This window comes from Macaca nemestrina, chromosome 19, assembly GCF_043159975.1.
Source record: "Macaca nemestrina isolate mMacNem1 chromosome 19, mMacNem.hap1, whole genome shotgun sequence".
Classification (NCBI taxonomy): Eukaryota; Metazoa; Chordata; class Mammalia; order Primates; family Cercopithecidae; genus Macaca; species Macaca nemestrina.
The window spans coordinates 23,633,683-23,658,014 of NC_092143.1; the positions used below are offsets into that span (position 1 = coordinate 23,633,683).

A 24,332-nucleotide genomic window follows, 5' to 3' on the forward strand; every position below is an offset into this window, starting at 1 on the left:
TGGATTTTGAACCACAGTAAGGTGGAATTAAACGAGGTCACAACCAAATTTTTAAAATAACTTCATTTCTGGATAACAGAACAAAATGATTGCTTATCGCCAGTGAGATGGCGAGGAATCTACTTGCAGTCCATAGTACTTTTCTTGAATCTGACAGAACACCAAATCCAACTTCCACTGAAATGGAAAATCAGCTGGGTATGGTGGCTCACACCTGCAATCCCAGCACTTTGGGAGGCTAAGGAATGCGGATCACTTGAGGTTGGGAGTTTGAGACCAGCCTGGCCAACATGGGGAAACCCTGTCTCTACCAAAAATATAAAAATTAGCCAGGCATGGTGGCACAGGCCTGTAATCCCAGCTACTCGGGAGGCTAAGGCAGGAGAATCGCTTGAACCCAGGTGGCAGAGGCTGCAGTGAGCCAAGATCGCAGCACTGCACTCCAGACTGGGCGACAGGGCAAGACTCCTCAAAGTAAATAAATAAATAAATAATAAAAATAAAATGAAAAACAAATATATCAATTGGCTACTGTTTTATTAATGGATACTTACTATCCACAGCTCAACTCTCAAAAGAACAAGTAAATTTTACCACCAGAAGGAAGATTATTAAAAATAATACTGAACTAATTACAACTTCATTCATGGAATTAAAAGACCTCAGTGAAACACCATCTTTAGAAAATATCAGAAAATAAAGACAGGCCAATAAAAGATGCAAAACCTCAACGGTTGATGAGGTACTCTCTAGTATGTTTTTAGGCAAGGTTATCATTAAGTATAAAACAAAAGCAAGTAACTACCACCCAAGGCATTAATACACAATGCTGCCAACAGGCAATCACCTTGATATTTAGGCAGGCCAATATTTATTTCAGAAAGGTTCTGAAAGAAGAACCTAGTAGGTGGTGTGTCAGGACAGCAACCACGTAAGCAAATTTGAAAGAACCTGCAAAAATTTATACATTCCTAGACATGAAATGCATTTTTGAGAGAGACTGAAAAATCTGTTAACCAAAATATTTTCTATTGATACAGTGATGAGAGTCACACCTTACTTACGCTGCTGCAGTAAAAGACTGAGTCATAAGTCACTCATTACCTTTTACTTCCCTTAACATCATATTTGTCTGTCTTTTGTCCAGTTATTAACTTAAGCTCTGGCTTATGTAATTTGCTTTAATAAGCTGGGGCACTTCCAAATCCTAGCATAGTTGATAATTTACTATTAGGATGAGCCATGTGAAATAGCCAATATTTACCATCTTTGACCCTCAGAAATGGCAATTTCATATGACACAAGTTAATATTTGATACGATAGTCCTTAATACCACTACACCTGCAACACAGGCATTCAGAGAGAAAAATCACATAAGGTTTCCATCTGTGTTTACCTGGATCGCTGTAGATACATGATTTAACGGAGATACTAAATAAGAAAGACAATAACATTTCAATCTTTGTCTAGCATTTAAAAATATTATAGCTTTTAAATAAGCATGTTATATAATTATATATACATGTCCCTATATAAATGTCCACAAAGGCAAACTCTACTTTGTTGTTACCAAAATTAACTTGATTGACAAATGATAGGTTCAGCACTATGATTTCTGGGCAATGAAAGCAGCTTGAATGACACACTGCATATAACTATGTAATATTGCTATACGTTAGAAGTAGCCACATCAATATTTTAAGACTTGTGTTATTGCCCAGAACTCTTATCTTCTCAGAAGCAGAGTGGCCTGTTCCACTCAAGCCAACTATATGCAGCTCGGGAGGTCACAGAACTGACACTGGTGACATTCTGAGCAGACTGCTTTGTGATGTGACAGTCAGTCAGATAGTGGAATTTTAAATGAGCTGGAGCTTAACAAGCCTGAAACTCTTCTCTAGCGCTTAAAAGTCCGAAGAATTCTCCACTTGCCAATAGTAGTATTCGCCCTTTAAACCATGAACACAAAGACACTAGTAAATCCTCTGCTTGCTATTTTTATTCTTTCTTTACTCCCAGAATGCTGTCCCAGTGAACTGACAACCTCAGCTAAAATGGACGGCACTCCAACATTTTACAACATATAATGCAACTATGTTGCCTTTTCTATTTTGGAGAAAATACATTGACCACTGGGACTGAGGATAAGAGATTACAGGAACCATTTCTTCAGTCTGATAAAGCACCTAGTAGCAGGCTCAGAAATCCATAGCAATTAAAAGGCAAATAAAAGTTAAATATAGAATTTGTACATCTATTGTACATTATAATCAAAGATGTGATCTTGTTAACAGATCATTAATTATTCCTTATCACTAACATCCCGGTGAAGTACTAGGTAAGCGATGGGACATTACTAGGCCATTGAAATGCAAATTTGGGGACAACAGTTGCCAGCCATCATTTATCTGTAAATGCAAAATGGAGTTAGTTGTGCTTACTCTAAATAGGTAGAATTCATTTTATGAGGCATGGCCTGGTTTTCTGTTTCAAACCTACTCCATGACTATACTGCCTAGAGATCTACCAGCTATGATAAGAGTACTTCCCAGAAAGCAACAAAATGGAGAACAATTTCTTGATTGTCCTTTCAAAACTTAAGATAATTACATTATAATAACTTGATTCAAAAATATTTATAGAGAACATAATTGCATTATTATTTTTAAAAATTTTCATAGACATGGTCTTGCTATGCCCACACTGGTGTCAAACTCCGGGCCTCAAGCAATCCTTCGGCCTCAGCCTCCCAAAGTGCTGGGATTACAGGCATGAGCCATCACGCCTAGCCTATGATTAGCATTATAAAGAAACAAGTGGATAATAAAATGTTAGTGATGTGAAAGTTTTGATTTATGAGACTGTATTAGAATTATAACAGTAAATTATTCCTTCTAGAACAGTTAGCAATTTGTAGTATCTCAGCTCTAAATCTATTGTTTACCTACTGCTTTGCAATACTGGAGCTGGACTCTGGAAACATGTCCTTTGCCAGCTGGCAGAATGTTAAACTTCATCGATAGAGGTCAATGGAGAGATCCTGCAAGGGGAAAAACACTTCCCTTCCCAAGCTGCTGTGGATGGCCTAACCCTTGGAAAATGGCAGGCTGTGTCTATAGACCAGCTTGGACCAGACCATCAGCTCTAGCCCCCATCCCTAAAGAAACTTCCAGGTTAGCACCAAGTTGCCTCCACTCACAGGCAGCGGTAGGCCACTTTGGCCAATTTCATTATCTACAAGCCCGGTGTTCCCCTAGTAGTCACTGACTCCTTAAAGAAGTCTAATCTTAGCCTTGGAGGAGGGCCTCTCTGAGTCCTGAGCCCCTTTACTATCCACTCTTCCTCACCCTAGATGAGGTAGTAGCTGATATTTTGCACGTGGTATCTCTGGACCCCCGAGTCTCTTTTTACCTCTTTTAGTAGTTAATCATTTTCTACTAGTGAGAAGCTCTTTATATTAAACTTTCCCTGTCTAGGTAACTGATGTGGTTTCTGTTTCCTGACTGATTTACCTCCCTTCCTCTCCATCTTACTTCAAGAATCAATGGGACCCAACATTATACTAAAGTAACTGCTTTTACTTCTCTGGCTTGGAGACTACTACATAGCTTTAATAGTCTTCTAGAAAATTCTACTTTCTCTTTTCTTTACAAAATCTGAAGTAGTACAATTCAGTTACTGCAAAAGTTCTCCAAAGTGTCCATCCCATCTATTCTATAGATGACAAGATAAAATTTCTCTGATAACAGTGAAAATTTACTAAAATGCTTAAATCAAAATGCCATTAACAAATTAAATATATATATATATATTTTCACTGTTATCAGAGAAATTTTATCTTGTCATCTATAGAATAGATGGGATGGACACTTTGGAGATATATATATATATATATATCTCCAGTGAGCTTAATTCAGAGGTCACTTATTAATCATGATGTTACTCTTATTTGCTTAAAGGAGAGAATCTACAGGTTTGGAGCATAAATCACACAGTCATCCCTTAGGCACACATACATAATGCAAAACTTTAAAGCATATATTGAATTCTTAGAGATTATTTCTAAAGTCACTTGTTTATCAATGTGCCAGCACTTTATCAATGGAAATATAAAACTCCTTTATTCTTAAAGCTTATATGATGATCAGAAATTGTTAACACAAAAAGCATTTATTTCTTACACATTAGATATAGTCAAGATTAGTTTCAGGCTTGTACAGTTCAGAATGAATTTTTTTAAAACAATAAAGTACAAAACTAAAGGTAACAAATGAAAAGTATGCTGTACTGGGATCTAATTCCCATGGGTAGCTTTCCTTAGCATGGGCTCAAGGAAAAACAACAATTAATTGCAGTGGGCATGTGCAGAAGAAAAACAACTTGAAAGGGTAAAACAAAAGGTGCCTTAAAATTTTCAGGAATTTAGGGGCAATACCTTAGAAACACATTAGTGTGTCTTTAACATAAGAATTTTTAAAACTTTGAGGACAGCATTTAAGACTTTTTTCTTTTTTTCTCCTATGACTAGCAACAAACAAAATTCAGAATATGACTTACTATGATATTTTGTTTCAACTTTATTTCATGTAATATAGTGGGGGAAAATATACCTATTTAAAATGATGAATTAGAGGTAAGAAGCATCATAGCTTAATGGACATGGAATAAAGCTGAAAGTGAAAAACACACTTTCTTTTCCAAAACCTACCTAATAATGCAATGATATATGCTAAAAATTTCTAATTATTATGCTTCTATTTTTAAATCTATAAATAAAACTGTACTAAACTTTCTACCCAAGGGTTGTATAGTAGTACCCTTAAAAACTGGAAAGGGAGAAATACTGCGGAAGGAATAGAAAAATTAAATTGCTATTCTTCATTCTTAACATAATCAGCTACTTTGAAATATAGTATTACTTATACTACTATAAATTATAAATCTATATTTATTCTACTACCTAGGAAGAACCACTTTTTAAGAACTATTTTGAAATAATTTTTGGCTTCCAGAAAACTTGCATAAATACAGACAGATTTCATAGAATTCTTCACTCAGATTCTTCTAAGGTCAACTTCCATAACCATTGTATGATTACCAAAATTAGTATTGGTAGAATACTACTCACTAGCCTACAGACCTGGTTTGAGCTTCACTAGTGCCCTTTTTGGTTCCCACATCCACTTCCAGATCCCACACTGTATTTAGTTGTCGTGTCTCTTTATAGTCTTCTTCAATCTGTGACAGTTGCTGACATGGCTCATCTTCTCTTGCAAGACTCTGACATTTTTGGTGAATAACGGTTCACTTTGTGGAATGTCTCTCAGTTGGGATGTTTTCTCATGATTAGATTAAAGGTATGCCTTTTGACTAGAATATAACAGATATGTCCTTGCAAGTAAGTGTATCATTCCAAGGAAAATCTGAGGTTGAAATGTTTTATTACTGACAATGCTAACCTTCATCATTTGTTTAAGCTAACCAATTACAGTGGAGAAATCAACTTTCCCTATGTAACTGATACATATCTTGGGAGGAAGAACTTGAAGGCTGTGTTAAATACATTGATTTTAACATCCATCCCTGAATCTTGTCTGCAACAATTATTTCTGTGGTCTTCGCCTAATAAAGATTTCCCTCATTCTCTTTGTATTTGTTAACTAGAATCCTTCTGTAAGAGCTGTCCCTTATCCTTCATTTATTTATTCTGTTATAATGGTATGACCTCATGGGTATTTTATTCTATAGATTATAATTCCATAAAATAGATCATATTTGTTACCTAAATTGTTCCAGTTTTGGCTATTAGAAGCACCTTCAGGTTGGTCCCATGTCCTTTTGACATGCTCCTATTCTTTTTAAGCCCTTAGTTTTTGACATCACAGACAGGTGTTCCAAGCCCTAAAATCAACTACTTCTCCAAGTAGTCCTAGTTCCTTTTATTAGAGAATGGTATTTCAAAATCAACATCTTCTATAGGCATGGACATTGCTACTGGAGTGTCATTGCTCCTGGACCCTCTCAGTGGCCACAGGTAGGAAATATACATTTCCATACCAATGAAGGTATAAAAAAGTATTTATATTTATTTCTATATCTGTATGCATGCATACTAAAAACTATGAGGTCATAATGATATTTCGAGATTCATTCTACTCTTTTCCTTTTCCTTAATTATAACTGAGAGAAACATTTTTACAATCTTGGTCACTGTTACTTTAGATACTTGAGTCATAATATTTACTACAAAACTGAATCAAAGTGCACACATTTTAATGCCCTTCTTTTATTTGGCTCAACAATACAAAGGTAAAGATGCATACTTTTAATGTGAAAACATTAAAAAATCAATGTCTCTACAATACTTATGAAGCCCCTTGGGTAGTTCTACCTGAATTCACCCCCTTTCTTAGCACCCTTTAGAGTAATCATTGTTCTGAGTTGTGTGGCTATCCTTCCCTAGCTTTCATTTCCTTACCACATACATTTGTATCCCTAATAATAAATTATTTCATTTTGCATGGCTTTGAACTTCATAAAAGTTCATTCTTTTTCCATTTTCTTTTTTTGCTCAGTATTATATTTGTCCAATAGTTAATGCACATGCATTGTTTCCAATTTTTGTTATTTTCAAACTGTTTGGTATGAGCATGCTTGTACATGTTTCCTGGGTTACATGTGAAAAGGTTTCTCTAGATATAGAAAAGGGTGGACTAAATAATATACTCAATTGTTTTCCAAAGAGACTAAACCAATTTACATTCTTATAATAAGTGTAAAAGAGTTCTGGTTGTTCCAAGTCCTTGACAAAATTTGATAATGTTGGACTTTAGGCTTTCAGTCTGGAAGGTAAAATATTATAGTACATTGTGCTTTTAATTTGCATTTCCTTGATAATAGGGCTTAGCATCTTTTCTTAAGTGTATTGGCCATCCTTGTTTCCTTTCTGAGAAATACTTTTTCAACGTTTATCCATTTTCTGCTACAGATTTGTCTTTTTCTTATTTTTTAAATATAAAGATATTTAATCATCTCTTGTCAGTGACCTATGTTACAATCACTTTTTTTTTTCTCTTTGTACCTTTACTTTTCACTGTCTTTCAAGTATTTTTGATTAAGACAAGTTTATAAGTTTAATGTACTTGAATTTATCAGTGTTCTTAATGGCTTGGTTTGGCATTCTGTCACCTTATTTATGAAATCTTTCCCCATTTCAAGGTCGTATTTTCCTATATAATCTTTTAAAATTTTTGAAAGGTTTTGTCTTTAAATCCACATGGAATTGATTTTTGGTGATGATAGGCATTAGCTGATCCAATTTCATTATTTTTTCTTATGGTTAGCCAAGAGTATATATACCATTTATTTAAAAATGCAACCTTTTATTTCACTGATCTACAATGCTAGGTCTATACAGAATCAAATTCCTATGCATGTATGAATGATTTCTGTGCTGCCTATTTTGTTCTGTGAGTCTGCTGGTCTCTCCTGCACCAAGGTAACAATGTAATAATTACAATACATTTAGAATTTTGACATAAGGTAAGGGAAATCCCTCCATCTTGTTTATCTTCTTTAGGAGTGTTATGGCTTTTCTTAGTCTATTGCTCTTTCATATAAATTTCAGAATCAGCACGTCAACTTCAATAACAAAAACAATGACAAATATTCAACTGGTGTTTAGTTTGGAATGGTATTAATCTATAAATAAGTTTATGAAAATTGACATCTTTATGATATTCAGTACTCCTAGTCACAAAAAATGTTTCTCTCTCTATTTAGGTGTTTCAAAATCTCTTTCAGTAAGATTTTAAAAATGTTTTCTATAAGTCTTACATATTTTTTGTTAGGTTAACGCTTTGGTATTGTATATTTATAATATTGTCTAGTTGACTTTTTTATTATTACCTACCTCAAAGGTTACAATGAGGATTATATGAGTTAATATTTGTAAAGTGCCCAAAATAGTAGCCAGCATATTGTCAGCACTATATGTGTTTATTGAATAAAAAATAAATCATATATTTCATTTATGTCTGGTATATTCATTTTAGAATAATTTTGCCTAGTTATTAGAAGAATGGTGATGAGATTTTGATTGATTGTGTACGATTTGTATATTAACTTGAGAGTAACTGAGATATTTGCCATATGGAATCACCCATCCAAGAAATGCAAACCGTTTGCTCAAATACTATGTTAGTTCCCTTAGTAGTATATTCTGTAATTCTTATTCTCTTCTTTATATTTTTAATTTTTAATTTTTATGGGTACATGGTAGATATACATATTTAGGGGTACATATGATGTTTTGATACAGTCATACAATGTGTAATAATCCCAACAGGAATATATATTTCTGAAGTGTATTCTTAGCTATGCAATTTCATTTGGTAGCCATAATTGTTTTTTTTTTTTTTTTTTACTATTTTATTAAATTTGAGCATCTATCATTGTAATTTATTTTAACCACACAAATATCTATTCACTGTAAAAAAAAAATTAAAAAAAAAATCCGAGTGTATCTAGCAAATTTTTCCTACCTACCCCCTAATTCTTTTGATAATTGGGTAAGTTGAAATTGTATTGTCATCTGCATTCCTCCTATGACAAAATGCCTACCTGTAGCCTTTTAAAAATATTTTTTTGTTGCCTGTATTTTACTTCCTAGTATTTAGGGTCTTACTAGTTAGAAGCGTCTTTCAAAAAAATGATGATTTTTTTACATTTTCTACTTTATTCACTAGTAGACAGAGAAATTTTTCATTTTTGATTATTTATCTTGCTGATTGACACCTGGATATCCTTGGTTTTCCAAATGTACAATTACAAGTTGTTCAATATTTATAACTCTTGTTTCCTATTTTGCTACATTTGCTAAAATGCCCATGTTAAATAATACCATTAACATGTTACTTGTTAGAATATATCTAATGTGAACCAATTGAGGATGACGTAGCTTTTAGTTTCAGCTTAATATTCTGTATCATGCTAATGAAAGTTTTTCTACTCATTGTTTATTAAGAGTCCTTATCTTGAAAAGATACTGAATTTTAAAAACATCTTTTTTATTTTTTACTTCTGTTGAAACAATCATGTATTTTTTCCTTTGACTACTTGTATGCTTTTTATATTGGATAATATATCATACCATCAGTGTCCAGGTTAACAGATAATACACTTTCAAAAAGATTAGCAAACTCATCTCAACAGTTACATAATAAAAGAGACAGTTTGAGTTAAAATGTAAGATACTACAAGGGCTGCTTTATGTATAACCACTTTAGTTTTCACTCATTACTTCAGTCATTGCTCAACAAAATAGATGAAGATTCATGACTTGTTAGAGCTTAACTATTATAAATAGGTAAATTATATATAAGATGTTGGAAGGCAACAAATGTTTAAAAAAGGAAGCATAGAACAATATACAAGGGACTGGATATGGGGGAGGAAAGGCAGCAGTTGGCAGGATTAAACAGAGTGATCTGGATAGGTCTCATTGAGAAGTTGAAAATTGAGCAACTGCTTAAAAGAAGTGAAGGAGTTAACCAAACAGGTATCTGGGGGAAAGAGTGTCCCAGCAGGAGTGCCTAGTTTGCCTGAGAAACAGCCAGGGCACTGGAGTAAACAAGGTGAAAAGTAGGAGAAAACTGAGTTCACATAGTACTTTTCAGGGCATCGGAAGGACTCTGGCTTTTAGACCCTTGCAGAATTTTGAGCCAAAGATTGATGTGATCCACATTAGGTTCTTAAAGAATCACTACCACAACTGCTATGCTGGAAGGGAAAAAGGGTGAGGCAGGAAGCCTTCACAGGAACCCGGGTAAGAATGAAGGTAGGCAACCCTGATGCTAACAGGAAAAGTGGTGAGAAGTAGCTGACTTTGGGATATATTTTCAAGTAAACCCAATAAGATATACTTGATAGATTAGATGTGTTATGTTGGAGAAAAAGAGGAGTTAGGGATGAACCTAAGAAACTGGGAAAAATGAGTAAGAATCAACTGAGACAGGGAAGGCCACAAGTAGAATAGGTTTAGATGGGAAAACCAAGAATTTTGATTATTACTGAGTTTTTGAAGGCTATATAACATCTAGCTTTCAAAGTTTTGTCAGTTTTTTAGGAATCTAGCCCTATTTTTTGCAGATACAATGTGACGTCAAACTCCAACTTCTAAAACACACATGCACAAATCAGTTCCGCTGTTCATGAAGTAGTGTGAAGGGTCTAGGCAGTCACTGAGCCATCCCCATCCAACCCTAGGGCTTTGAAGAATATAATTTAAAAACCAAAGGTATAAGGAAAGAGCCCTGCATTTATTGATTTCACACAAACATTCGAGTCCTCTAGTGGACTTGGGTCTGGCAGTGCCCAGTTGAATTGGGTAGCACCAAGAAGTCCATGAACACTTACGTTTGACACACAGGTCTAAGGGCAAAGAAACAAAATAGACTTGGGCTCCCTACCATTCAACAAAGTCTTAAAAATTGTGTTTTCTAAGGACATGGCAGGGGGTCTACAAACAAGTCCACAAAATGTTTCTATATACTTCTTACTGAAAGGCTTTTTAAGAGAACCATTGAAAGCGCTGCAGTTCTTAGAGGGATTAACACTAGATGTTCATGGTCCTTTCTTGATATAAAATTGTTTGAACTTATAGAAACTTAAATACTTTAATTACAGAGACCCTGATGCACTTATATATTAAGACATACAAATACGAAGCAATCACTCTGCAGAACTGTCAGAAAACTACAGGCCAAGTTTATTTAAAAATTAGAAACCAGAATGTCCTAATGCAGAAAAAAAAAAAAAAAGTCACCAGCAAACAATGTGACCTGTTACCAAACTGGCTACAAAGGCAATTCAGTGACAAAGAATCAAGAAAACTGAATTAAAATGAAAAATTGAATCAAAGTAACTAGTACATACTTTAGGTGGCTGGCAGAGTCTTGTAGCACGCTGCATCACATTCTAGACCAAAAAAGTATTGTAAAGCCTTCATACTACTTAAATATCTATAAGGGTACAGTTCTCATTTTGCTTTTACTTGTAAATACTGTATGTTGCATAACAGCTTTATCATTTTTAACTGTGATCTATACTTGCATTATAGATCCTGTCTTGATGATGTAATCTCATCTAAACTAAACCTATCTAAATGTTACTAACACAGATGTTGTATTTAACTACTGAAGTATCTTCTTCATCAAAGTCACCTCAAAGCCCTTTTGTATATTAAATGGCAAGAAAGGACCATTAATAGACTTTTCTAATGATGTACAGTAGGGATTAGTAGTTTTCTGTTGTCTTTTTCCTTTTGTAAAAAGCCAGACCATAAGTATTTCTGGCTTTGCAGGCCAGAAATTTCTATAGCAACTACTTGATTTCTATAGCAACTACTTGACTCTGCTGTTATAGCATGAAACAACCATTAATCATATGTAAACACACGGGTATGGCTGTGTTCCAATAAAACTTTATTTGCAAAAAAAAGGAAAGGGGGTCAGGTTTGACATACAGTTATGGTTTGCTGATTTGTGGCCTATAGTACAATTATACTCAACATAACACAAGTATATGAAGCTGAACATGTGTGGAAAATGAGTTATGTAAAGGACAGACAGCAGAAAAATACTTTAAAGATGCTCAGCTTCAAACACACAGCATAGCTATGGACTACTGGAATGTATAAAAGCAGATAGAACAACTGGTATAGAACAATTAAAGGGAGACAGGCAAGTTCAAGTGGCAAAATAAATACAAGCACTCTACAGTTAAAATAGTAATACATCACATTAATTTCATAGAGGTCTATAATTTTAGATGGAAATGGCCTTATAAATAGCTTTGTGTGAATTACTTGTTTTCTGGAAGAGAAACTCAAAGTCCTTAGTGTAGTGGTTTAACAAAAAATGGTTGCAAATTAAAGTTATTTTTGGAGAAGTAGGATGAGATTACATCATCAAGACAGGCACGGTCTATAATGTAAGTGTCAGATCGCTGTTAAAAATGATAAAGCTGTTATACAACATACATTATTTACAAGTAAAAGCAAAATGAGTAGTCAAAACTTCCATCTGATCTGAACTTAGTATGCTGATGTGGTTGAAATGAGAAACAAGGTAATAAACATATAGAAATTCATCCAAATATAAATAGTTACAAAATTATTTAGTGTTATATTTAAACATGCAAAATGTGTATAATAATGTGGCCAAAGAAAAGTATATTTTTACACAAATCCTCTGAGAACTAATGTACTTTACCACAAACAGTGAAAATCAGTATATGTTATAGAAAAGAACAGCATGAGCTTTGGGGAAAAAATGCATCTGGATTCAGATTGTTTATAAGACAGATAAGAAAGTTACCTGATTTTTTAAGAATATCAGTTTACTTATATACAAAATGGTGATAATACTATCTACCTCATAGGGTTCTTATGAAGATTTAAAAACTATATACAGATTTTAAAAGAGCTATTTCCTTTCCTTATTCTTCTACAAACACATCTAACAACAGCAACAGAAACTAACATTTATAAGTACTTACATGTCAGACATTTTTTTTCATGCATTGATTTACTTAATCCTTACAATAACTCTGTGAGGTAGGTGCTGCTCTTATATATTATTCCTGTTTCTTAGTTAAGGAAACCGAGCCACAAAGTATTCAAGGCCACAGAGTTATGATATGGTGATACTAAGATTCAAAACCAAGCTCTGGTTCCCAAATAACAAAATCACAATAAAAAGGCTGAACTACCTAAAGCATTAGTTCTGAAAGTAGTATAAATGTCATTTTTCTTCACTCTGATTAGTTCCCGTTATCTTTTCCACTGAAAATGTAAAGAAAAGGAACAATTTGTGCATTAACGCAGTTTAATGACTACAGCTACCATAAAATACTCAATTTAAAATAACTATAAAAGATTCTAGATTTGACTGGGTTTCTCTACTCTGGCTACACATCAAAATTACATATGAAGCTTTAAAAAGAATACAGATGCCTGAATCCCACCCCTGGCTTTCTGAACAGGAAGGGCTACCTAAATGCTCCGATACTCACATTTTAAAAACACTCTGCAAGTCATTTGAGTACATAGCTGAAGTGAAGAGTCACTGTCTAAACACGGATGTAATGGTGATGTAAGTCCAGTGGCATCTGCAACCAGGATGATTTTCAAAGATAAAAATACAAGTGAGAGGTGGTGGTAAGGAACATGGGATGCTGAGTTAGTGTACTGAGAACAAACAAGTCAGAGAAGAGAGTAAGGAGCCAGAGAGGAAGGCCAGATTCATTCCAAGTGCCAGGATGGCCAAGTTGGAAACACAAAGGAAATCGAACAGAAATGCAATCTCTATAGCCACAGCAGCCGTTCAGCAACACAATCTGATAACTGTTTGTGAATGGTGAGAATATCTATTATTTTGCTATTGCTTATCCTTGCAAATGGCTTGTCATTGTTGCTACGTTCTACATAACTTACAACTACCACTAGTTTTGTTATTAATTGCAATTCTGTGGCATTGTAGTAAGCTTGTTAATAAAACATTTGAAATTTGGCTTCACTTTCTTTTCTTAAAATCTAGGAAATAAATTCATTATAAAATCAATCTCAACCTATATTAACCTATTCATTAAATAAAATATGCATGATTAAAAAGCACAGGGAGTACTTGGGGGATCATTTTCACAAAGTACACTACAACCAAATAAAAACCAAACAGCATCAGAACAATATAAAAATTGAAATACAAGTTCACAGAATTACAATATCCCTTAGGTAGCACTGAGGCTTCCACTTAGTGGTGCAGTATCGTGGCTGAACTCATCTGCAACTATATTGTTTTAAAAAGTCATAATAACAGGTAAGCAATTATTTCAACAAACTCCTGCAGTGGTTCTTATCCATTTTTATTTAATGGCCTTCTTTTGAGAACTTCACGGAATCTGTGCATCCTTTTCCTAGGGGGGAAAAAACCCCCACAAATGCACATAAATCTGGCATTTTCCAAGTAATGGCAGGTAGATCACGTACCTTGACCAGCATTATAGTATTTCGAAAGACTCACTGTGGAAAAAATTAATTACCTCTAGTGTATCTCACTCTAGACTTTCTCACCAAAGAAGAAAGTCATTCCCAAAGCCCAGATATGTCAATTTTTTATGTCTATGCATATCCACAGCAACAGCACAGTCCTAAATGAAAGCTTCAGTAGATGTCCATATTCACAGTTGACACAAAAATATGTGAAATGGTGAAAATATGCTGCTTTAGAGATGGAACACAGGTGTTTAAGTCCAGGCTTGGTACTTTTTAGCAGTGTAATCATTTAAAAAAATTTAACCTATGCCCTCAATTTTTTGTCTGCACAAAGAAAGTTTAATCCAATTTCACAAATCTTTAAGTAAATATATTTGGCGGTACGAAGCAAAGCTTCAGTTTCTTCATCTGATAAATGAGGATGGCAATGGTACTTATTTGATAGGACTAAAAGAATAAATAAAATAATACATGTCAAGTATACAGCAAAATGTCTGGCAAAGAGTAAATGGTCAATGATCAGCTGTTATTAACGTGCCTCATATTGTGCTAAGTGTTGGACAAAAATGTCTTTCAGGGTAACAAGAGATATGTATGGAGTTGGAATTAAAAAGTGTTAAATAAATGATGGTTTCTTCCTCTCTCCATTTGTTAACATAGAAAGGGCACTGGGACACACGTAAGTTAGTAGCATGCTGCAGAGGAAGCTGGCGAGGTTGCCCATCTCCTCCCCATCATGACTGAAGTCCCCACTCCTCTAAGTTCTTGGGGGTGTCTGTGGCTGACAAGTCTCGGTGGAATTCCTCTGTGGGCTTTGCCTTAGGATAAAGAAAGCTGCCTTATCCAAAGTTACACCCCCTTACTAGGCCTCCCAACCCTTTCCCAATCCAATGACTAATTCAGGACAAGTCTGAAGGTCATCCCAGCTCCAGAGTTCCCCAAAATCAACTGAGGCCTTCTATGTAACTAAAACACAATTCAACGTCCCCCCTCTGCCTAATCCTGTTTCACTCCCCTAAAGATAGATATTGATCCTAAGAATACCCCTGCACACAAATCTGCCTCGGAGTCAGCTGCCTTGGGAAATGACTTTTGACACTTGCCCAAAGTCAAAAAGCTAATGAGAGAGCAAAATGGAATTTACTACAGATGTGCTAGCATAATTCCACTATTATAAAGTGAGCAGAAGAGACCCAATGAAAGAATGAACCAAAAGACCTATAAGGTAATGCCATAAATAATACCTTAAAACGTTCTAATAATGCCTTATTTGTGGGTTGGAATAAAAATGCAGGAAAAAAACTGAAGTGTGCTAATATAAAACAAGACAGCAGCCATCCCTGCGTGGAGAGGAAAATGGGAAGGTGATGAAGGAGATGAATTTCCTGGAATGCTTTGTATTTCACTTCAGGAGCAGAAGACTATTTGGACCAAAAGAAGTTTTGAAGTCAGCATAGCTCTGGCCTTTTATTTTATGCAAGAGAATGCTGCAACCCAGAGGGATACATAGCTTACCCAAGGGTACGATGTAACGCTAGCCTAATCTAGGCTTCTCATTAATCTTCAGAGTCCTTCAGCTTTGTCTTCAATATGTGATTTCAATATATGTAAAGTGTAACTCCCACAAAAGATTCATCTATGTTCAAAAAACTATAAGATACGTTACAAAACTAAGTATGGCTTTTGAAATACGCATCAGTGTCATTCTTTCCTCCCATCAATGTGGATAACTGGGGTTTCACTACACTATGAGTTTGCACAGAATGCTTCAGGAGGAGGGTAAGAACTCACTATCTATGCCTGTAACTACATTAGCAATTAAAGTTCATTAAATATTATATCTTAATGGTCTTATCTCAAAATGAGGATAATAATTATTATCTCATTCAATAGGATGCCATAAAGAGTAAATATTTAATGGTAGCAATGCATTCTAAATGCCACATAAACAAATATGGCAATACATATAACAGATTCCAGCAGGTTAACATTATAATAGGTTAATATTACACATGACTGATCAAAAAAGAGTACATGTAAGACACAGGATCATTTAGACATCTAATTCTTTTCAAACAGGAGAGCAAGATTTAAACTGACAAATTTAAATTTAATTAAGACATCCCAATTCAAATAAGAAAGATCTTGAAAATCCCTGTGGTAGGCAAAGTTACCATCAAGGAGCTTAAGACCTCTGAGAAAAAAAAAAAAAAAATAGGTTAATGGGATAAAGTTAAAAGCAAATCCATGATTACTTCTAAAATATTTTTATAACAGTTCAAATAAAATAGGCTAAGAACAAGAAAGGAAAAAAAATATCAAGGACATTCTACACATTTTAAATTGGTTCTACGAGGTACTATATCATTCATTCTGATACACTATTCCTTGCCTGCTAGAAACTCCCCAAAATCTCTCATAAATAGAATTTACTAAGAAGCATTGCAGTCTTCCCTTCTCATATCTAGTCCTTTATCCAAAATGCTCAAAGAACAGGCCAGGTTCAAAAACACTGAAATATTTAAAAGGTTTGCATAAATTTTATTTATCTTCATTGGGAAAGTTGAGGAGAAACCATGCAAAAGTCCCTCCCCATAGTGCAGTTCAGCCCAGGTTGAGCTCAGGCCAGAAATACACTCCAGAACCCCCTTACATATAGATAGTTCCACTTCCTGTCTTTTAACAATCCAAATGAGCAGTATTAAGGCCCTTCAGTTCCCAAGATTTCTTTGAAAAATCTGTTTCTACTCTGTCACGGCTTTTCAAATCCCTCTTTCCCCCTAATTCTTTCCTCTTTTTCTAGTGATAGTAGTAACAATTTTCAAATAAAATTATCACAGTTAGTGGAGTATTGAAGTCCCCCAGTCCCCCACTATTATTGTATTGCTATCTCATTTCTTAGTTCTAGTAGTAATTGTTCTATAAATTTGGGAGCTCCAGTGTGAGGTGTATATATATTTAAAATTGTGATATTTTCCTGTTGGGTAAGTCCTTTTATCATTATATAATGTCCCTCTTTGTCTTTCTGCTGTTGCTTTAAAATTTGTCTGATAAAAGAATAGCTACTTCTGCTTATTTTTGATGTCCATTTGCATGGAATATCTTTTTCCACCCCTTTAGCTTAAGTTTATATGAGTCCTTACATGTTCCGTGAGTGTCTTGAAGACAGCGGAAACTTGGTTGGTGAATTCTTATCCATTCTGCCATTATGTATCTTTTAAGTGGAGCATTTAGGCCATTTACATTCAATGTTAGTATTGAGATATGAGGTATTATTCTATTCATTGTGCTTTTTGCTGCCTGAATACCTTGTTTTTTTTTTTTTTTTTTTAATTTATTTTTGTTTTGTAGGCCCTGTGAGATTTATGTTTTCAGGAGGTTCTATTTTGGTGTGTTTCAAGATTTAGACCTCCTTTTAGCAGTTCTTGTAGTGCTGGGTTAGTAGTAGCAAATTCTCTCAGCATTTGTTAGTCTGAAAAAGACTTTCTCTTTCCTTCATTTATGAAGCTTAGTTTTGTTGGATACAAAATTCTTGGCCGCTAATTGGCTAAGGAAGCTACAGATAGGGCCTCAATCTCTTCTAGTTTGTAGGGCTTGTGCTGAGAAATCTGCTGTTAATCTGATAGATATTCCTTTATAGGTTACCTGGTGCTTTTGCCTCACAGCTCTTAAGATTCCTTCCTCCATCTTGACTTTAGATAACCGGATGACTATGTGCCTAGGTCATGATCTTTTTGTGATAAATTTCCCAGGTGTTCTTTGAGCTTCTTGTATTTGGATGTCTAGATCTCTAGCAAGGGTGGGAATGTTTTCCTCAATTATTCCCTCAAATATGTTTTCCAAACCTTTAGATTCCCCTTCTTCCTCAGGACCACCAATTATTCTTAGGTTTAAACAGAAGAGGTAATTTAGGTCTTAGGTCATTTAACATAATGCTAAACTTCTTGGAGGTTTTGTTCATTTTTAAAAACTCTTTTTAAATTATTTTCTTTGTCTTTGTTGGATGGGGTTAATTCAAAAACCTTGTGTTCGAGTTCTGAAGTTCTTTCTTCTGTTTGTTCAATTCTATTGCTGAGACTTTCCAGTGTATTTCACATTTCTCTAAGCATGTCCTTCGTTCCAGAAGTTGTGATTGTTTATTTATGCTATCTATTTCACTGAAGATTTTTCCCTTCATATCTTATATAATTTTTTTAAATTTCATTAAATTGAACTTCACCTTTCTCTGGTGCCTCCTTGATTAACTTAATAATTGATCTTCTGAATTCTTTTTCTGCCAATTCAGAAATTTCTTCTTGGTTTGGATCCATTGCTGGTGAGCTAGTACGATCTTTTGGAGGTATTAAAGAACCTTGTTTTGTCATACTATCAGAATTGTTTTTCTGGTTCCTTCTTATTTGGGTAGGTTATGTCAGAGAGAAGATCTGGGGCTCAAGGCTGCTGTTCAGATTCTTTTGTCCCATCGGGTGCTCCCTTGATGTAGTGCTCTCCCCCTTCCCCTGTGGATGTGGCTGCCTGAGAGCCAAACTGTAGTGGTTATTTCTCTTCTGGGTTCAGACACCCAGAGGAGCTACCAGGTTCTGGGCTGGGACTGAGGCGTGTCTGCACAGAGACCTGTGATGTGAACCGTCTTCGGTTTCTCGGCCTTGGATACCAGCACCCTCTCCAGTGGAGGCGGCCAGGGAGTGAAACAGACTCTGTGAGCGTCCTTAGTTGTAGTTTTATTGCACCAGTTTTGTGTTGTTTGGCTTTTAGCCAGGAGGTGGTGTTTTCAAGAGAGCATCAGCTGTGGTAGTATAGGGAGGATCAGGTGGTGGGTAGGGCCCTAGAGCTTCCAAATGATTATGTCCTTTATCTTTGCTATCAGGGCAGGTAGAGAAAGATCATCAGGTTGGGGCAGGATTAGGCATGTCTGAGCTCAGACTCTCTTTGGGCGGGGCTTGCTGCGGCTGCAGTGGGGGATGGGAGTGTGGTTCTCAGGCCCTTCTAGACATTGGCTTAGGCAAAGACTTCATGACCAAAAACCCAAAAGCAAATGCAATAAAAACAAAGATAAATAGATGGAATTTAATTAAACGAACAAACTTCTACCCAGCAAAAGAAACAACCAGCAGAGTAGACAGACAACCCACAGAGTGGGAGAAAATCTTCACAATCTGTACATCTGACAAAGGACTAATATCCAGAATCTACAAGAAACTCAAATCAGTAAGAACAAACAATTCCATCAAAAAGTCAGCTAAGGACATGAATAGACAATTTTCAAAAGGAGATATACAAATGGCCAACAAACATATGAAAAAATGCTAATTATCAGGGAAATGCAAATCAAAACCACAATAAGATACCACCTTGCTCCTGTAAGAATGGCCATGATCAAAAAATAAAAAAATAATAGATGTTGTTGTGTATGTTACGAAAAGGGAACACTTTTACACCACTGGTAGGAATGTAAACTAGTACAACCACTATGGAAAACAGTGTGGAGATTCCTTAAAAAAACTAAGAGTAGAACTACCACTTACTCTAGCAATCCCAATAGTGGGTATCTACCCAGAGGAAAATAAGTCATTATATGAATAAGATACTTGCACACCCATGTTTATAGCAGAACAATTCGCAATTGCAAAAATATGGAATCAGCCAAAATGCCCATCAATCAATGATTGGATAAAGAAACTGTGGTATATATACATACCATGGAATACTACTCAGCCATAAAAAGGAATGAAATGTTGGCATTTATAGAAACCTGGATGGAATTGGAGACCATTATTCTAAGTGAAGTAACTGAGGAATGGAAAACCGAACACCATATGTTCTCATTCATATGTGGGAGCCAAGCTATGATGTTGCAAAGGCATAAGAATGATACAATGGACTTTCAGGATTCAGGGGAAAGGGTGGGAGGGGGTGAGGGATAAAAGATTACACACTGGGTACAGTGTACACTGCTAGGGTGATGGGTGCACCAAAATCTCAGAAATCACCAGTAAAGAACTTATTCATGTAACCAAACAACACTTATTCCTCCAAAACCTATTGAAAATTAAAAAAAAAAAAAAACACCTGAGAGATTAAATGAACTTCTAAAAAATCTGTAAACAGATACAAATTTAAAAAATAAAATTATTACAGTTAAAAGAAAAATCATATAGAAGCTAATTCACAAATAAAAGTATTTTGCATAAAGATAAACTGTGGTTAGAAAAGTGATGACAACAGTACTCTTTTACATAACTAGGATAATGAGATATAAACTAACCTACCCAGCATCCAGCCCGGAGCCTGAACGCAACCAATCAGCAATTCATTAATTTACCATGTTCCTACATTTATATACAGATATTTGTACTAAGCAATGGAAAAATTCTAAAGGAAACAGCATTTATTTTCACTTTCCTTGCAGGAAAATATCAACTACAAAAGGATGGTGTTGAGAAATTACACAAAACGTATTAGACTTAATCAGTGGTCTTCAAAATAGGTAACCCTCTTCAAATAGGAGTATCTTAAAAGTTTCAAGGAATAGATAGTTTTAGAAGCACAGATAGTTTTAAGACCTAGGTAGTTTAAAGGAATTGATTTCTGGGTGCTAAATTTGCTAATGAACTCCTTCCCTAAAATGGTGAGGGTAGAAATTTCCACTTCAAAGAAAATAATCAAGGATTTAAGATTTCTGATTTTTAATGAGAAGTTTGTTCAGGTATTTATTAAAAATTGATGATGATGGATATGAAATAGTTAAATATCCTACTGAATATATTAGAAAGAGCCATAAGTTTTATTCTTAAACATCAATATTCACAATCTCCTCAAGATACTGTGAAAATACATTTTGCAATTAAAAAGTTGTTGCTGTCAACATAAAATGTGCAAAGGATTAGCTATTTCTTGACACTCTCAGGGAGATATTGAGCAACAAAGTTTGAAAGCCACCATACCAAATCATGTCAAAGTTTCATTAACCTCTAAAGTCTAATGCCAAGCTTCTAAATAAGGACCTACTCTACATGTGTTAAGTCCTGGGCTGTCTGAAGTGACAGATAAGCTAAACTAATTCAAGAGCCCTTTGTAGAAATGGTGAGATTTGAGCAGGGTTTTAGGATTGGATAGCAGGGATCTTGAAGAACTTGAGAAAAGGTAAATAAGCCTGAGTGGGGAGGTAGGGGCCAGTAAGCATGTAGTTGTTGGCCGTAGAGGGAGAGTAATGTGCCCAGGTGGAGAAGGGAAATGGTTCTCAGGTCGCAAGACACTTGAGTTCAGGTTTAGGTTTTACTACTTTTTGGCTGAGTCACTTTGAAGAAATCTTAAGTTTATTTTGAAGGTCAAATGAAAGACAGGAAAGAAAGTGTTTTCTAAATTGTAAAGTTATAGCCAGGAGTGGTGGCTCATGCCTGTAATCCCAGCACTTTGGGAGGCTGAGGTGGGTGGATCATTTCTGGCCAGGAGTTTGAGGCCAGCCTGGCCAACATGGGGAAACCCCGTCTCTACGAAAAATACAAAAATTACCCAGTCATGGTGGCCTACACCCGTAATCCTGGCTACTCAGGAGGCTAAGGCAGGAGGTTGCAGTGAACCAAGACCACGCCACTGCACTCCAGTCTGGGTGACAGAGACAGACTCTGTCTGAAAAAATAAAATAAAATAAAATAAATAAATTGCAAAGTTATAGCACATATTAGTCATTAAGCCCTTTCCAACTGGGAGCCACTGGACAGCAGCAGTTTGAATAATGGTCAAAAGCATGAGCTCTGGAACAACAGACTAGCTGGAAACAAAAACTCCTTTGCCAAAGGTATCATCCTTGCCAGGTTAACTAAATCTCTCTACGCCCCACCAGCTTTATGCATAAAATGGAGATAAGAGGGATCCAATTTACAGGGTATCATGAGGATGAAGTGAGTTAATGAATGTAAAGAGCTAAAAAAAATAGTGCTCAAAATAGTTGCATTATTGTGGTTGTTGGTGGTATTGTTTAAATTTAAATGTTATTACTCTGATTCTTAAATTGAGATAAAGAGATTATCACTAAGTATTTGTTGAATGAGGTCTTTCAGAAAACAGTTATAGGAGGGGCAGCTAAGTCTACTGAAGGGCTTTCATAATAAAAGTCACTAACATGGCCCTCAGTTTTACAGCAAGAGTATGTGACAATGGTCCAGTGAAGTTCACTGCTGTCATAAATAACAAAGTAACATGCATCTTTTTCTCTTGCTTAAAGGCCAAAAAAGCAAAGGGGTCTATGCCATTTTGTTCTACAAGAATACTTTGTGATGTATTCAGTTGGACCATTTTTGTTCCTTAAGAGGACACAATTTATTGGAAATAATTTTGCCATATGGTGCCACATGACACTTTGACCTTACTGAAAGGAGTTCTGACACTGAAGAACCAAAAGAGCTTATTTTAAAGCACCCTTACCTATTATTAACATACCAAGCACAGAACCAAAGACAGTAGAATGACACAGCCCTTTGAATTTTGATTGTTATAGTCTATAGTCATTTAAAAACTGTTACTGGAATTTTTTTAAATTACAGGGGTAATTCATAATTCATCATGTATGCTCTCTTTCATAAACACATGTATTATTTATATGTATTATTACATATGCAAATTTATTAATATGCACATTAATTTAACAAATATGTTTGAGCATTTATTTATTGAAAGGAGAATGAATATATTTTCTTTTCAAAAGAAAAGATTGGTGTTCCACCCCACCTCTGACTTTTCAAACCACATTCAGAACAAATTGCATCGTTTTCCAGAAATTATTTTAAAAGCTTTAACTTGAATCTAGCTGTCATAAATTCTGGCTAAAATCTTGACTAACAGTGCAAAAATACAAAGGTCAGAAATGTGTTATTTTAAGAAAAGCATTTAAAAGACGATGTTTTAACTTTTAAAAAGGAGTTCAGGTTACTGTAACTAATGGGAAATGTGCCAGATTGTACTGCTTTCTAACTTCATGCAAGCAATCTAAATGAGCTAAAACTCAGGATATATTCAACATTATGAGATTTTTGCTGACAAATAATATGTACTAAGAAGCAACAGATCAGCATTAGAAATTTTAAAACTTACAAGTATGTCTGGCCAGCGAGTAGTTGGATCCACCACTAGTCAATCCGAATCCCTCAGGAATTTGGCTAGAGCTTCGAGGTCTGGTCAATAGTTTAGGAGGTTCAATTTCAGCACCAAATTCAGCTCCTATTACGCCAAGTAAAACAATAGCAGTAGCTTGCTTCCGTCTTTCCTCATAAGATGTAGAAATTTTTTTCATTTGTGGGACACTTGATAAGCAACCTGAAAACCAAAACATAGAATCTCAATTTAAAACAAATCAATACCAAAAAAAAAAAAAAAAAAGATATACGATTAGAAAAACATTCGCGACTGCACATTCAGGAACGAATAGTATTTTCAGCAAATGGCACTAGGACAAAAATGGTTACTCGCATGCAAAAGAATGAATTTAGACAGACCCCTATCTCTAACCTTCCAAACAAAAAAAAAAAAACCCTGAAAATTGATCATAGTCCTACATATAAAAGCTAAAACAAAAAAACTGTAAGAAGGCAACATAGATGTATATGTTTGTAATTTTGGGTTATATAATGATTTCTTAGATATGAGACCAAAAGCATGAGTAATTTTTTAAAATTTTTACATAGGATTTCATCAATACTAAAAACTTTTGTGCTTGAAAAGACAGAATTGAGAAAGGATAAAGACAACCCACAGATTCAAGAAACTACTGTCAAATCATCTATCTAATAAAAATTATTTCCAGAATATACAAAAACTCTTATGGCTCAATAAGAAGAAAAATCTGAATAGATATTTTTCCAAAGTTGGATGAATGATCAATATATGCACATGAAAAGATGCTAAACATCATTAATCATTAGGAAAATGCAAAGCAAAACCACAATGAGATACTACTTCACATTCACTAGAATGGCTGCAATAAAAAAGACCATTACAGTGCTGTTGAGGATGCACAGAAATGGAAAGCCTCATGCTTTGTTGTTGAGCATTATAAAAATGGCATAACTACTTTGGAAACAGTTTGGCAGTTCCTCAAGAGGTTAGACACAGAGGTACCATGTGGCCCAGCAATTCCACTCCAACGTATCTCCCAAACAGAAATGACACACATGTACACACAAAGACTTGCACATGGATGCTCACAGCAGCATTATTCAAAATAGCCTTGGAAACAACTCACATGCCCATCAACTGAAGAATAAAGAAAATGTATTAGGTTGG

The 24,332-nt window shown here is 35.1% G+C and overlaps 1 protein-coding gene across 7 annotated transcripts in view; it reads right to left on the reverse strand.

Annotated features, from left to right (window-relative positions):
• Positions 1–24,332, reverse strand: part of LOC105477091 (WD repeat domain 7) — a 388,969-nt gene that overhangs the window by 126,963 nt on the left and 237,674 nt on the right. For all 7 annotated transcript variants that reach the window (XM_071085283.1, XM_071085280.1, XM_071085278.1 and 4 more), the window contains one exon: positions 23,145–23,366. In XM_071085283.1, coding sequence (XP_070941384.1) covers positions 23,145–23,366 — 222 coding nt within the window. The remainder of the gene's footprint in view (positions 1–23,144; positions 23,367–24,332) is intronic.